General features: G+C 39.3%; 2 protein-coding genes across 8 annotated transcripts in view; one reads left to right on the top strand and one right to left on the bottom strand.

Moving 5' to 3' along the window:
* wdpcp (WD repeat containing planar cell polarity effector) overlaps nucleotides 1–1,851 on the top strand; it is a 57,488-nt gene extending 55,637 nt beyond the window's left edge. For 6 of the 7 annotated variants that reach the window (XM_088304819.1, XM_088304821.1, XM_088304823.1 and 3 more), the window contains 2 exons: nucleotides 609–640; nucleotides 1,427–1,851. In XM_088304819.1, coding sequence (XP_088160945.1) covers nucleotides 609–624 — 16 coding nt within the window. In that variant the 3' untranslated portion in view covers nucleotides 625–640; nucleotides 1,427–1,851. Of the gene's footprint in view, nucleotides 1–608; nucleotides 645–1,426 lie in introns of those variants that run through there. The other variant, XM_088304825.1, reaches the window with a different exon arrangement.
* A 3,623-nt stretch (nucleotides 1,852–5,474) lies between these two features.
* On the bottom strand, nucleotides 5,475–13,647 carry otx1 (orthodenticle homeobox 1). Its single transcript, XM_088305285.1, has 4 exons — nucleotides 13,345–13,647; nucleotides 10,357–10,557; nucleotides 9,016–9,167; nucleotides 5,475–7,385 (listed from the first exon to the last, which is right to left on the bottom strand). The coding sequence occupies exons 2-4, from the start codon at nucleotides 10,451–10,453 to the stop codon at nucleotides 6,612–6,614; spliced, it is 1,023 nt and encodes a 340-aa protein (XP_088161411.1). The 5' UTR covers nucleotides 10,454–10,557; nucleotides 13,345–13,647; the 3' UTR covers nucleotides 5,475–6,611.
* Between the last annotated feature and the right edge of the window lie 1,666 nt (nucleotides 13,648–15,313).

Below are 15,313 nucleotides of genomic sequence, written 5' to 3'. Positions count from 1 at the left end.
AAGTATCTTTATTCTCAACTGTAACTGTTCTTCAAAATGCTTCGTTCCACTTCCACGTGCATTCCGTCCATTCGCTTTGAAGAACTGACCTCCAGGTGAATTTGACCACACCTCCTCCATTTACTTTAGCATAGATGAAATTGAAATTTTCCTGATTGGGTGGTTAAATTAGCCATTAAACTATGAATGTTTTTTTATTTCAAAGTAAAATGAAGTGCTTTGAAGCCATGAAGTGGTTTTACCTTGTTACACGACTTAACAAGCTTTTTTTTCTTTTTCACGCCGCTTCAACATATCAAATGATTCCAAATGGCGGACTGATGGGGAATTGTCACGCTGCCATTTCATAATCCAGACTATAGGCTAATGGAGGCGATTTGCGTCACATTGTTTGAAATATTTGCATAAGGGTTTTAATGTCAATCACAAGCTTATTAACGCATAACGCTCACAGGCAGAGCGATCACCATGAGTGACAACAACTTCAAAACCAGCCTGGGTGGGATGTTCAATTAGTACACCCGGCCTGTTCATGCGTTGTGAAAGTGTGTGTACGTGCATTTAAGTTTACGATTATGCATGAAACGTCTGTTCCCTTTCTTCTGCAGGAAGCAAGGAAGATGAACGAGGTGGCCTCAATGTGAGTGAATCATTTTATTAAATTATAAAATGTTTTTTTTTTAATGAATGAATGTTTGTTTTGTAAAATGTATAAGTAAATTATTACAAATAAAATTCTATCTTGTACAGCAAGCGGGCCTCCTCATAGTTGCACTTCAACATTCGTGATTTTACCTTTTTGGGGAACCTTCCCGAGTCGGAAAAATGTTTTTCACTCAAGACTTTTTTATTTTTTATTGCAATTATTCACAGAGGACCGCTTTTTATCGTCACGCTCAGTCCCTATATCAACAAACTCTCTATAGTAATTATTTAATATTATCATTTTTTTTATTTTAACACATTTTCTTCATTTTTATGTGTGCTTATTGTTCATTTATATTTAATTGTTATTCAACTGCAATTGTATCCATTATTCTTTTCATTTAGTTTATTGAATTCTTGATGGATTTTTTAATATTTTGCATTAACTCAACTTTTATTATTACAATTTTGTTTATTAGTTTTATATTAACATTTTATTTTCTATTACTCTCATTTTATTTCATAATTTTTAAAATTTTGCTTCCATAATATTCAACGTTTTTTTTTTATTTTATTTTTTTTAGTTTTGCCATGTTCCCTATGAATTAGTAATTAATATGCAAAATGCAATAGTAGTCCCAAGTAGTTCTTGATAGATTTTAAACTAGGAACGTAGTCAGAATCTTGATAAATGCTTTATTCATTCTTCTTATTATATAGAGTACATAGGCTAGATTGGACCATCTTTACATAAAAAATGTTTGTGTTTGTTGTCTCTCAGGAAGACTACAAAGCCGGCGTGCCCCAACTGGTTTATCTTTGAACAGTTTAACGACAGTGATGCGCCCACTTAATCATCAATGACCAATCATTGTTATTGACAATGGTGGACTTCTTGAACGGCGCACTGAAGCGGCATCAGGACCAGCTGAGGTTTCGGTGTATTTACCAATGATCAACAGTGTAAAAAAAAGTGTAAGATTGCAAAACAAATGCTCTCAGTTGTAAGTAGCAACTTACTTTTGAGTCTCATGGAATGTCATCAACAGGTTGCAACAAAGTTACTGGAAAAGTCACGGAAAGGCACGTCCTCGCAAATGTTGAGAATTTTGACCATTTAGCTTTGTGAGAGAACAGCAAATTAATCGTGCAAAATGGACAGTTGGCACACAAATGTTCAAAGGTCACATAAAGTTCACCTCAAAAGATTGTGTATTTTAATTTCACCCCGAAACCTCGACATTAAAAATTCAACTTTGCATCATTTGTCCCCTTTGCAGGAAACACCTTGAAGATGTTTCATTAATCATGCCATTTAATATATTACCCTTACTGATATTGAATGTTGCTCAAGGTGTGCGCGCACATGCGTGCGTGTGTGAGATTAAGGCCGGCAGTTTTATTCATGAACAGGAGCTGAGCGGCGACGTTAAAGCGTGCCACCTTTCCTGAGCATCCGCCATGCTGGTGTCAGAGCTGACGGCGCGGCGCGCTCGCCTGCCTAATCTGACAGCGCCAAATCCTTCACTGTATCCTAATCTATTTACTTTGCATTCTAAGAGGATTTACACCCCCCCCCCCCCAAAAAAAAAAAAAAACATACAAGGAGCCATGTTTGGAAATGGACAGAAGATCAGCAAGGATGCTTTTCCTTTTTGTTGTTTTTTTGTTTCGTGGCAAAAAAGGGAAAAATCGTGCCACGTTTTCCGCCGAGTCAATCCGCCGCGTGAAAGGAATTCCATTTTGGTGACTGATACTAATACTTCTCTTATGTACGCATCCAGTACACGCCGTGTTTGGCCTGTCACGCTGCCTTCACACACCGTCGTGTTCTGATTGTTTGACCTGACAGCTGCAAAAATTGCTTAACAGCCTCAGCGTCTCAGTGCGGAGGCCACACGCAGCAGACTTTTTTGACACTCCAAAAAAAGGAGTCACCGCCCACTTTAGTAGCAGTCAATTGGAGCAAATGTATTTTTATAAGTACAGTGCTACGTCATTGTATGAGTGACCTGACGGTGAAGCGTTTTTGTCGATACAAAGCCATTGTTATAATTATTTTTTTTTTGTCTCTAGTTTGTGAGCAAATCTTTTAGTCGAAGGTGTTTGCTATAGTGCCGCCAACTTGACACCAAGCAATTTACGACACGTCCAAACAGAGCTTACATCAAAATTCCCAGGATATATTCTTTATCCTCTGCAAACAACAGCAAATATTGTGTTTGGCGTTTCATCAAATTATTGCGAAAGCGCCGGTGTTAAAGGGAATAAATTGCAATGGTAATGACGCGTATGGCCACCAGCGAACATGTTTAACATGGTCCATCAGTGCTATTAACACACTCGTGGCCTTGTTAATGTTTCCTAATGAAGGCAGCCTGCAGCACTTTGTCGCATGGTGGGATTTATCAGCGTTAATGATGGCCCCTCCACCCTCAGGGCTGCTTCATCGTCTGTGGAAGCTCCATGTCATTATGTACTTGATTATGTGATTTCACGCATCAAACATATGCTCTCTAGTTTTGTTAGATTTGAGCAATATTTTGCTCTTTTAAAAGCTAATAACTGAATTTGTCAAAATTCAACTTTGGCTGCTCCAAGGTAAGGCCCGGAAATTTATTTTTTTGCTTTATTTGTTGATGTTTCCCTGATTTTTGCGGGTGAGCATGAATGTCAATTTTGCGCCTTTGCTATTTCTTTGTCTTAACATCAATGACCATTGCATTGTGTCTCCATGTAAGTGAAAAAGGAAACGTACAAGACAGACGTCTGGAGATGAGCTCGTCCTCCAAGAGGAAGATCCTCTTGACACCCCGAGGCCAACGACATTCACCTCGGCTTCCCTCCTGAGGGCGGGAACAAGTCGCAACCACGCTCTGAGCGATGATTATCCCAGCAATTCCCAACATGCCTCGTGATCATGGCAGGTCAGACATGTCAGCAAACCAAGGGGAAAGGAACTGATATAAGTCAAGTGGTTTCATTTACCCATAAAAAAATGTCAATTCATTTTTATATGAAATGATGACATCACACAGACAACTTAATTGGGCCATCTGATATAATTTAGACATTAGCAAGAGCCCACCCTAACTTTCGTCTCTGCTCACCATACATACCACCACCACCCACACTCCCTTTTACAGCTGTTTTGTTAAACTCTCACATCAGTTTTTAAACCTTAAAATGGATGTGGATGATATTTTTTTTTTTAATCGGAAAATATTTTCGAGATTCATTTTTGCACTGATTCCGAAAAACGTTTTGTTTTTCTCTACTGTATCAGGTTTTGACAATTTTAATAATAATAGGAATATGTATTTGTGTATATTTAATCATATTTATTGTTAGATTCAACAACAGGTGGATTATTTTTCTGAAGCGTTGCAGATATAAATTGTGATGCATGGTAAAATCCATACTGCGCAGGTTTTTATAGGTCAAACCTAAAAAATAAAATTATTTCAAAAACCTGATGTTCCAGAAAAAAAACTAATCATTTTCCAAAACACAAAGCAACCTCTGACTAAAACTTTTTGCTGGCAGGTGTTCTTGCCACATGGTTGGCGATATGCTGCGATTTCGATCCCCTACTTTCTGTCTTAAGTATTTGTGTACTTATGCACGGTGAAAAAGCCTGAGGCCACCATTAGAAGTGTTGTTAGTGACCATATCTAATTACTCACCAGCCACTTAGTGAAGCACAGACCTCCCCCAAGGCCTGACTGTTATCAGGCTGCCTTCTCGTTGTTGAGCAGACGGGTGGTACCAATCATTCCTTTTGGGAGAGACGCTTCCATTTATAGCATCAAACTGGGGAAATAACTTCCTGTATTGGCACCTTTATCCAGATGTACACCAAAAGGGTATTCACAACCCAGGTTTTATTTTTGAAATATTTGCTATTTTTATCATCTGTTTTGGGTCATCTTGACTACTTCTTTCACAATGGAAAACCAAAATGTTAGACTTTAATATTTTGACCAAATAAAGGGCAGCCAAGAGGGAAAAAGGACAAACGTGTCTAGTATAAATAGATTTATGCATGTGTAATGTAAACAATGCTGTGTTTCCCCGAACACAGATTTTCTATTTACACTTTTTTTTTAACATGTTATGATTTGTAATGTAGTCAACATGGTGGCAACACTTGATTGCTCTCGGGTAGCTGCAAATATTAGAAAGACCTCAACATTGTTCAGTAAACGCAAAGAAAGAGCAATATTATTTTTCTAAAGGCAGAATTCTTGAATTAAATTTTAAGTTAAATAATTAAATTAAATAATATAAAAATATTTTAAATAGCATGTAAATATTTGTATTAATATAAATATATAATTATGAAAGAGTAATGGAATTAAATGCAATAACGTTTAATTATGCATGCATCAAGTAAAATTAAGAAGAATCATGTATACCATCTATAATAATTTTGGTGGATCACATTTTTCCATCAGTCAGCGAGCATGTGAGGAGGACAAAATATGGTGCCAACCGTCAGCCAATCAGAGATGACCATGAACATTTCCAAACAAACCTCAATTTTCCCGTTTTTTTTTTTGTCTTTATCGTCCTCTGATTGACATAACAAGCACTCGTGCACACGCATGCTCCTCCTTTTTTTTTTATTATTTTTTTTTTTTTTAATCCTTCTAAATTGCTGAGTCACGTTACGTTTTTGGCGGGAGCACGTCCCACTTACCAAGCTTGATGACGAACGCGGATTTGAAATCAACACATGATCAAGTAAAGCTTCAACAAGCATTTCCCCCGCGATAGCAAGTAGGGGGATGATTTTCATTCAAGGACTCAAATGAAGAAGAAATAAACATGACTGAAGGGATCTTTATTGGATGAACATGGGAGTGAGGGTGCTCTCGCCTTTTTGGGGGGGGGTTGGAAATACATTCAACATCATCTCAAGAGAAGTCATTTGGAGGAAGTGAAGAGCGGTTTTGGAGTTTGCTCTCCAAAGTGATCAGAAGTCAAAACAAAACGTTTTTTTGTTAGTTTTTTTTTTCAGTTTTTTTTTTAGTTGTTGCCAAGTGCCTTGTTCAAACATCACCAAAGCCAAAGAAAGATGAGGAGGTTGAAGTGAGCGGAATCCTTCGTACTTCCATGAAATTCTTCCTGCTAAAACATCTTTTTTTTTTTTGTTCAGAGCAAAACAAAAGCATCAAATATAAAATTTGAACTTTTTAATGGGCCAATTTGATCTCTTTGGAAACATTTACATTTTTTTTCTTCAGTATTTTTCTTCCTTCCAACGTGTGTAGTAAAGAGTTGCAAAAACACCATCTAAAGGCGGCCACTGGAACTGACCCAAATACATATTTACACGCTTTCAGCTCAGACGCTGACTAAAAATCTCTAAAAAGAAAACACAATTAAAAAAAGGGTGTAACAGAGCTCATTGATTGATATTCCACACGGCTGCTCTGGTTGCCCCCGCCCCCAAACAAAAAAACTGCCTTCTCATCATTTTTCTCTTCTTCAAGTTCCAACTCTCAAGTGGCCCCAAGTTTTGCAGCTCCCAAATTCTCCGGCTCACAAACATTCATCAGCCAGAGCGCTCAGTAGCAGGAGCATTCCAGCTCTAAGAATTCTGTGCTCCGGCTCCCGGACGTTCGGGCTAATTCCAGCTTGGTAACGTTCAGGAGCCAGAGCAACTGGGAGCCGGAACACTCGGGCTTTGAGAATGCCATGTCCGAAGCAGAACATGCTCTGGACTCGGAATTCTTGAACTCTTGAGTTTTACGGCTCCTTGAGCCCTCCAGCTCAAGAACATTCAGGAGCCGGAGCACTCAGAAGCAGCCGGAGAGTTCCGCTCTCTGGATTCTGGTTGCTCCGGCTTCCGAGCGCTCCAGTTCCCCAGCGCTCCAGCTCATGAATGTACCAAAACATGCTCCGGACCCCGAATGCGCCATCTCCCGAGCGCTCCGACCCCAAGCGCTCAAAGTCAGAAATCACAAGACTTGGAACCTCCAGGAGGTCTGGTCTTTATAGTCCAAGCAGTCTGAAGCGTTGAAGTTGAGTTTCCAGGACGAGGCGGCCGTCTGCTCTTTGTAATCCAGGCAGTCGGACGAGTTGAAGGCCAGTCCGGAGCCTCCGTAGGCCTGATGTGGGTGATGGTGGTGGTGCGGGTGGTGGTGGTGCGGGTGTCCTGAGGACTGGCCGATGTGGTGGTGCGGGTGGGCGGACATGGACGAGGCCGCCATGGGGCTGAGCTGGTGGTGGTGGGAGTGCATGGGCGCCAAGTAGGAGCCGCAGTCCACGCCCCCAAAGTAGGAGCCAGAAGGGGCCGGATAGCTCTGGCCATAGCCTGCCGTCTGGTTGTAGGAGATTGGGTACGAGGTAGCAGCCGTGGCTGATCCCGACATGGAGCGTTGCATGCAGGAGGCGTTGGAGGGCGGGCCGGGCTCAGAGAGCGGGGCGGCCGAGGGCGCGGCAGCCGGAGCGGGGGCGTTACCCGGGGAGATAGCAGGGCTCCAGATGGACGACACGGTGCTGATGGACGGAGCCGTGCTGCTGCTCAGCGCCGCCGCCGCGTGATTGGAGGCCGCCGAGGAGGACGAGGATGAACCCGTGCTGGACACGGCGGGCGGCGTGAACTGACCGCTGCTCTCCGAACCTGTGCTCTCTCGGGCCGGCGATGACTTCTTCTTGGGGGGCCGTGCCTTGGCACCCCCACCACTCTGCTGTTGTTGACGACACTTGGCCCGACGGTTCTTGAACCACACCTGGAAACACACAAACCACCTTAATGCACTTCCCTTGGTAAAAAAATGTGGGGCTCATTATTTCAATATTTTGATACATTGCTGTGCCATAGAATTTGTGTAGGGGCACGTTGTATCGCCTCAATTGACGGGAGGACTTTGTTTTGTGCCGTTATCGTCAGGTTTTGTGATTGAGACGATAAAACGCAACCAACACAAGAAATCCTACTATGTGCTGTCACTATCCCGTAACGCAAAGCAGTTGAACACTACCGCTTACATAAGGAGTGGCACAAAAAAAAAATACTAAAACAGTAAATGTTATCATAAAAATTAAAACTGATTAATATGCATTACAGCTTTTAATAAAAAAATGTAGTCTTCAAGAAATATTTTTGTTTCTCGTCTTAGAAATTACTTCTCTAAAATAAGCAACTTCTTAATTTTTATGGCATTGAGAGGCTTATTGCTCTTATTCAACATGGACCAAGTTAAAAAAACACACACACACTTTTGCTTCCATCAATCTAGCTGTTTGAGGATATTTTTTTTTCAATGTCAACCAACGAGACTACACGAGAAAAAAGTTTTTTTAAAAAAATTTAAAAAACGTTTCGCAACATGTAACGTGAACGTTTTCATCTTTTGAGGTTTCATATTTCTTGTTGGCTATTTACTTTTTCCCCACATCCTATGCACGTTGTTCTTACTTGCAGACCCACAGGGGCCTGCGCTTGCTCACCAAGGTGCTTGCCCCCCCCCCCCATTTGAAGCACGGATGACTTAAAATAAACATTTTCTTATTTGAATTGCTCATTGTAGCTATTTTCGAGTTGTGAAATGGAAATGTGACATGCACATTTCAAAACCACCTGTTATTCATTGAGGTTACTCTGGAAATAATCAGAAATAACCATAACACTTCAACACTTGAATATTTACATTATAATAAACATTTTATCCCATCCAATGTACTTTATATAAAAAAATAAATAAATAGAGGGGGGGTATGCAGCCTACATACCCCTAAACCTCATTTTGTACCTTAAAACTCTAAAAAGAAGTCAGAAATAACCAGAACACTGTCAATCTTTTTTTTTTTTACATCAAATGAGCAGTTGCGTATTTTAAACATTGTTTGGTGGCCATTTGCTTGCCCCCAACATATTCTAAATGCATTCATTACATTCGATTAGGGAGGTGTTGGGGGGGAGGCAATTTTTAGTCAGTCATAAATGAGAGTGTTAATGTTCGATATTAGCTCATTGATAAAAATCTGAAGGAAAAAAAAGTTATATGTGAGTAATAGCACATTTTTTCGCATTTAAAATGGTGATGTCCAAAGTTAGGCTCTTCTCCCAAGTTCATACTTCGCTAAGTGACTCGATAAAAGTCAAGTGAGGAGACTTTTGTTCAAGTCGTTGACGTCACTTCCGATTTGCTCCGAAGTGATTTGAAGTGACAACTGAATGTTATTAACGAGGGAGTAAATCAACTTAAAGAGGCCGCCTGTTGGGCTAATGAATTAGCCTATTAGCTCCGAGCACATTGATAGCATCTGGTCATTATTTAACCGGTGGAAATTGGGCTTGAAAAAAAAGTGACATCGTGTAAGTCATAAAGTGAGTGCGTGTAAGGTGCAGGCGCCGACCTGGACGCGGGACTCTGGCAGGTTGATTTTGAGAGCCACCTCCTCCCGCATGAAGATGTCAGGGTAGCGGGTCTTGGCGAACAGAGATTCCAGGACGTCCAGCTGAGATCGGGTGAACGTCGTCCGCTCGCGACGCTGCTTCCTGGGCGTAGCTAACAACCCAACGCGGCACAAGTAAATCTCCTCAGCAATGACAACTTATTCTCGCCATTATTTCACAGCGTTAAAACTCTAATTTGTACGTTTATTTTTTTATTCAGACTTTTTTTTAAAACAGGCATGTCCCGTGGTCAACTTTGTCCGAATGGAACTGATTTTATAACTTCAAATATGAAAGTGATTTTTCTTCAGCGATCAAATAATAGCCTACTCCATGAAAAAAGGTCTTTTGCATTTTTTTAAATAAATTGATTGTATATTCTGTGTTTTTGTAATGATCGAAAGTAACAGTAACAGTTTAGAATTGACGTGGGATAAATCGATTTTTACAGGAAAGGAACAAAAGTAACGTCTTAATCTACATAGAAAGTTGAAAAACGCAATGTAATTTCTTCCAATAAAAACAAAGGCGAGTTAGGACCACTTTTATCCTTTTTTTAACGTAGACTTATTTTTTAAAACTTTTTTGCAAACGACAAAACGGGACAATCAACATCACGCCTGTATTTAACTAATTAAGGTTGAAAATAAATGATTACAGTAAAAATTAATTAAAAGTCAAGAAATTGTCTTTTAAGATCACCAATAAACTTGCACACTGACAATCGAAGCCCTAATAAAATTAAGTGTGCTTGGACTCATTTTGTTTCCCATGTTGTAATGTCATACAATAATGAAAAAACGTTCTTTTGTGCTGCTTTTCTTACATGATTCTATTTCTGAGAAATTCACTGAACACCGTCTTAATCACGATTTTTAAACGTTTTTTTTCGTTTCGTGTTAACTATTCGTGTGCTTAATTGCACTAATTCACAATTTAATGCTGACCTGCACCGGGCCTTCAGTAAACCAATTTCGTTTCGGTAGCGTGAACGTGTTTTCATTTCAATGACAAACACTTGTGATTGATCACAAATCAAAATGAATGGGAAAGCCTGAGAATCAAATAACTCGCACGAACAATCAATGACCCCGTTAAAAAGAGCGAGTTGCGCTTTTTTAAACTCCCTCGTTCCAGTTGCATGAACGTAACAAGGCCACGTTTATACGAGCAGATAACTCTCCATGTTTGCGCACGCACGTTGAATTGTGCATGAGTCCATAGTCATTTAATATTGACAGTCGGCGTGTGACGTCACTCATGAACTGGAACACAAGGAGCGTGCGAGCGTGCGTGCGTACCCGGGTAGCCCACGGAGGGGTGCAGCAGGTCCATGGCGGCTCCGCTCAGCCCCAGGCCGTTGACGGCGTAGGGAGGCTGCTTGAGGTAGGACATCATGCTACAGGCGCTCACTGCGGCGCCGCCCAGCTCGGCCCACTGGCTCGCCGCTCGGCCCCGGGGATGCTGCAGCTTGGCGGGACGCGAGGGCCCGAGGCGGCTCGCTGCAGGCGCCGTCACGGAAATCAAATAAAAAACGAAACAAAAAACAATAGACGTTCACAAACATTCACACAAAGTCGTTAGGACTACGTCGTCATATTTTTTTCATGGGCACTATTGGCACACTTTTGGTTCTGAAGTTGTCCTGAAATGGGTTGACTGTTTTAAAGTTGCAAATCCAAGAAATGTGGAAAAGGGGAGGTGGATGGGGTCAGCTCTCGCTTCATTTGAGAATTTGCTTTTGGAAAATTGGAGTGTGAAATAGTTGCCCAAATGTCCAGAATTAGATGAATATTTAAAAGTAAGAAAGGTTTGAATCAAGAACTGTTCAAATAGGAGGTAGGCGATTTTATTTGGAATTTTTTGTCACCATCTTCGAATAATTCCCAAGATGTCCCTCAAAAGGAGTTGAAGGTGAGCTGGCTGGAATCGGTTGGAAAAAACGTGGAAGGGGTGAAAGTGAAAAAAGATACTAATTTGGGGATTTCCCTTTGAAAATGCTATTATGGAAGTATAAGGATTGTTCCCAAAAGGCCCCCGAAACTGTGTTGAATATTTCAAACTTGAATGAATTTGATCGGTTAGGATATGTGAAATAACGGAGTAATTAAAATGTATGTCTTGATTTGTGGATTTTATTTATAAATTGGGGGATTTTAGTTTGAAAATGTATTTTGGGAATGGGGATTATGACCAAGATGTCCTTGAAGATCGAAATCTATGGAATATTTTGACAAATGTGGAAAAACAAAGGAGGCTGGAATCTCATCATTTGGGACATTTTATTTAAAAATGTGTAAAGATCAATTTTTAACAACGCGTTTTAATCAGAAGTCATATAATTCTTGTCAACTAATGTTTAATTAAAAATGTAACTTGTTGTGTGACTAAAATGAGCAAATGTAGTGTCTATGCTTTGGTGGGCCGGGTAAAATGTTATGGAGGGCCAGCTCTGGCCCCCGGGCTGTGAGTTTCACAACATTGTTGCTCATCAAATTGATGCATCATGGAGATCTTTTGGCAATAATTTGTTTAAAATGTAGAATTAAGTCTCTGCAATTTTTATTGCTTAAATGTTAACTACGTTTTTTTAAGCAAACAAAAACGTGAAACTCTTAAAACATTAAACGTTCTATCTAATCATGTCATCAATGATTATAAAGTGTTTAATTGGATTTGATAAGTTTCAAAACGTTTTTTTTTATCTAAAAGTAAATAAAAAAACATGTCATAAGTTGCTTTTAATTGGGGAAAGGACTGCCTTTAATGGAATTCATGAAAATGAATGAAAAAGTTTATTTATTTTTAAGTGTTTGTGTAAGCAATACCTTGTATACATATTCAAGAAAAATCATAGTTGAGTTTTTTCCTTTGCAGTTTTTGAAAAAGAAAATCTATTATTTAAAGCAGGCACATGAATCTATTCAGTGCTTGCTCACGCTTGTTTATTCTTCGAATTTTATCAAGTCCACGGGTGGGGTGGTGCTAAATAAATATTTGATTAAATCAATGAAGGATATTTGATATCGTTTTAAAGATCATTAATTTTCCGTTATTTGTGCGATAGTAAGGAAGTAAGGATATTTTATGAGAAACGAGTCAAATTATTTGGTTTATTTTAGGCAGAAAATGAAGAATTTGAATTTTGCTTGCTTGGGAGCGTTTGTCATCAAACTTGTGTTGAGTTCCCCAGACGACTACGGACGTGTATTGCGCTCAAAAGTAGACAAGAAAACATGTATGTGCAAATGACGTTAACACCCCAAAATTATAATTTAGCACTCTTATCAGATGACAAACAATTGAGAACAATTCCAACAACAATTGACCATCGCTCATTTTTTTTCCGGCAACTAAGCTTCCACACTGTTTACGACCACTTAAAAAAAGTGGCGACCCAAAACTTGCATGTTTTCAAAGCGATTTTCTATAAGTAAATGTATTGTTGGTTTTAACGTATTCGCAATTATTATATGTCTGTTTCGGGAATGGATTTTTTTACTGTTTTTTTCCAATAAGACCCGGGACACGACATAGCCCGCATCTAAACTAAAGTTGGAATAATATATAAATAATATAATAATAAAAGAAAAGGAATGGTCCGTTTGCTGTTTTTAATTATACAATATTAAGTTAGGGCCCAAATTTGAGTAATAAAAACACGCAGAACGAATCCGCATTTGGATGACGTGACCAGAAAATACTTGGGTACTGTTTTGGTTTTAGTTATTTTTTTTGGCGGGGGGGGCACAACTTCACTAACGATACATATTAAACTCTTACTGTATTACTGGGGGGGGGGGGGGAGTAAATGTGTTATTTATTATGTTAAATAGGAATAGAAAAGTCAGTCAAGTGCGTTTTTCACGACCATCAATTCAATTCAATTCAATTGCGACACGATTATAAATAACCATAACCTGAATTGAACGATGAACGAAACCACTTTTGGATGAACTGAGCAGAAAATGAATGAATGGAAATTACTACATCCAGTGAAAATATGGAGACTACAAAAAGACAACAGTGTGTTTTTGTTAGATTATCGATAATTCTGATAAACAGTGACCCCAAAATTAACATTGTATACGAATTATAGCTAACTTTGCAATGTACTTTTCCACTTTAGTTTGTTTATAAGAAAAAAAGATTTTTGTTTTGTTGCCCCCCAGATTTTTATATTCTTACCACAACTTTGAGGTCGCTATAATGGTGATCGAAAACGTACTTTTTTTAAAAAACGTGTTTTCGTCCAAAAGTTCGTAAAAAGTAATCAAACTCGAAGTCACCTTGTCTGAGTATCTCCTGTCTTTCTTTCTCCTTCCCAACAAATGAAATGAATTCAAAGTATCCAGAAGCAGCAACGGGAGCAAGAAAGCAACAAGCCGCCTAAAGTCGCTCTCCTTCGGCTAGAAAAGCGCTCGACATGTCGGCTGACAAAAGCTATGGAAGAGGCTCCGAAAGGGCTCCGGCGTCGGCGAGTCCTGCGTCGTCCGCGGGCCGAGGAGAGTGTCGCGTGTGTGGGTAGCGGTTATGGTGTGTGTGGGTGCTTTGGAGAAGCTAATGGAGGCCTTCTGCCCGCCCCGCGCCTCTAAGAGAACGCTGACACCTGCCAGCCCGCCACCAACAGCCAATGGAAGCGCTACTTCCGCACGAGAGATGGGCCTTGTGGCCAATAAGAGAGCAAGGAGACGCAGGGATCCACGCCCACTTTTCTCTCTCTCTTTTCTCTCTCTCGCTTTCCTCTCCTTTTTCTCCGAGGGCCTCCGCTGCTTGTTTTCTTTCAAAAACCTAAAAGTGTAAGATTGCTAAAAATGTAAAAACAAAATATGTTAATTTTATTTAGTTAAAGAACGAGTTTTTTATTTTATTCTTTAAATGTATTTAATTTAAAACTATTTTAAATCGGACAGTTACTGTTTATTTGCCAGTCATCTGTTTTTGTACAGAATGAAGTCCATTTTTTGTGGTCTTTACTTCTTTGGAAGGATTTGTCTTCCAAAAGCATGTGCATTATTGAAGATTTTTTTTGTTAACTAAAGTTAACACACTATTCGAATAAAAAAAACTTAAAAAGAAAAAAAACGTACATTTGAAAATATTAAAAATACACTATTATTTATTATTTTTGTCAGTTTTATTTAATTGAATTTGCATTGCATTGAGTTTACTATTTATTTGGACGTAAAAGCAATTAACTAGATTGTTTTTCTCTCACTTTCATTAAACTCTAACATACGACAAACTTTTTGTGTTTTCCGTCTAAAAGTAAACTAAACTATTTTGCTATTTTTTTTTACACACACACACACACACACACCGAGAGCACACACATTAACACACGCACATAAAAACACCCGGGCCAGCCTCATGAATATTAATGAGCTCTAATCCCCATTTAGAATTACATTTGAGGACGTAAAGTTGAATAATAAGCGAGCACCTTCACCGCAAATCTCACGCACACGTACCTTATGAAAAATAGAAATATTTTATAGTAAGAAGAGTCTTTTTTTTAATTAGTGTGGAAGGCCCCCCAAAATGCCTGATTAAAAAAAACAAACAAACAGCATTTATTTGTGAAAAGGGTGCAAAAAGAAAGCAAAAGCAACTAAAATTGATTGTTTTTTTCTTGTCACTTACTACAAGTATCAAGTGATCAGGCATCTTTTTTTTGGGTCCCAAAGATTATTTGTCTAATCCCAAATTGTGCTTGAATTCCTTTCTGAGCCGCTAAAGCTCAGGATTAAGGCGGCCAGGAGGAGGAGGGAAAAGTTGCTCCCTTCATCCCTCCTTCATCCATCTATACTTCCATAAATCCATCCCCGGGATTGAGTAGCAGCAGTGCAGTGCAAGTGGACCCGGTCGTGGACGTGGACGTGTGGCCTATGCTGGTGTGTTTGTGGATGCTTTTTACTCAAACTAGAGGATTTTGGGCTATTTCAATAATAGCAGGTAAGGATTGTTTATTCTTAAAAAAAACGAGTTGACATTAAGACAAAACTTTACAAAATATGATTTCGTTTTAAATAATATAATTGTCATTGTATACTAAGTTGTGATGAACAAAAAGAAATATTTTGACAGCGTGATCCAAGTCGACCATCAAAAAGGGCTCCCTCCCCCTCCACCATCCCATTTTAATTCATCTATTCTATTAATTTTAATCCCTGATGTGACAAGTGCAATAAAACAAAGTCAAGTGGGGCTGATTAATAATGTGAAAGTTAGAAGAAGAGGAGGAGGAGGAGGAGGAAG

Source organism: Idiotropiscis lumnitzeri, chromosome 9 (assembly GCF_059441095.1).
Source record: "Idiotropiscis lumnitzeri isolate Australia: NSW breed Sydney's pygmy pipehorse chromosome 9, RoL_Ilum_1.0, whole genome shotgun sequence".
Taxonomy (NCBI): Eukaryota; Metazoa; Chordata; class Actinopteri; order Syngnathiformes; family Syngnathidae; genus Idiotropiscis; species Idiotropiscis lumnitzeri.
Note: the sequence above shows the minus strand (reverse complement) of the source record. Positions and strands in the feature narration are given on the sequence as shown.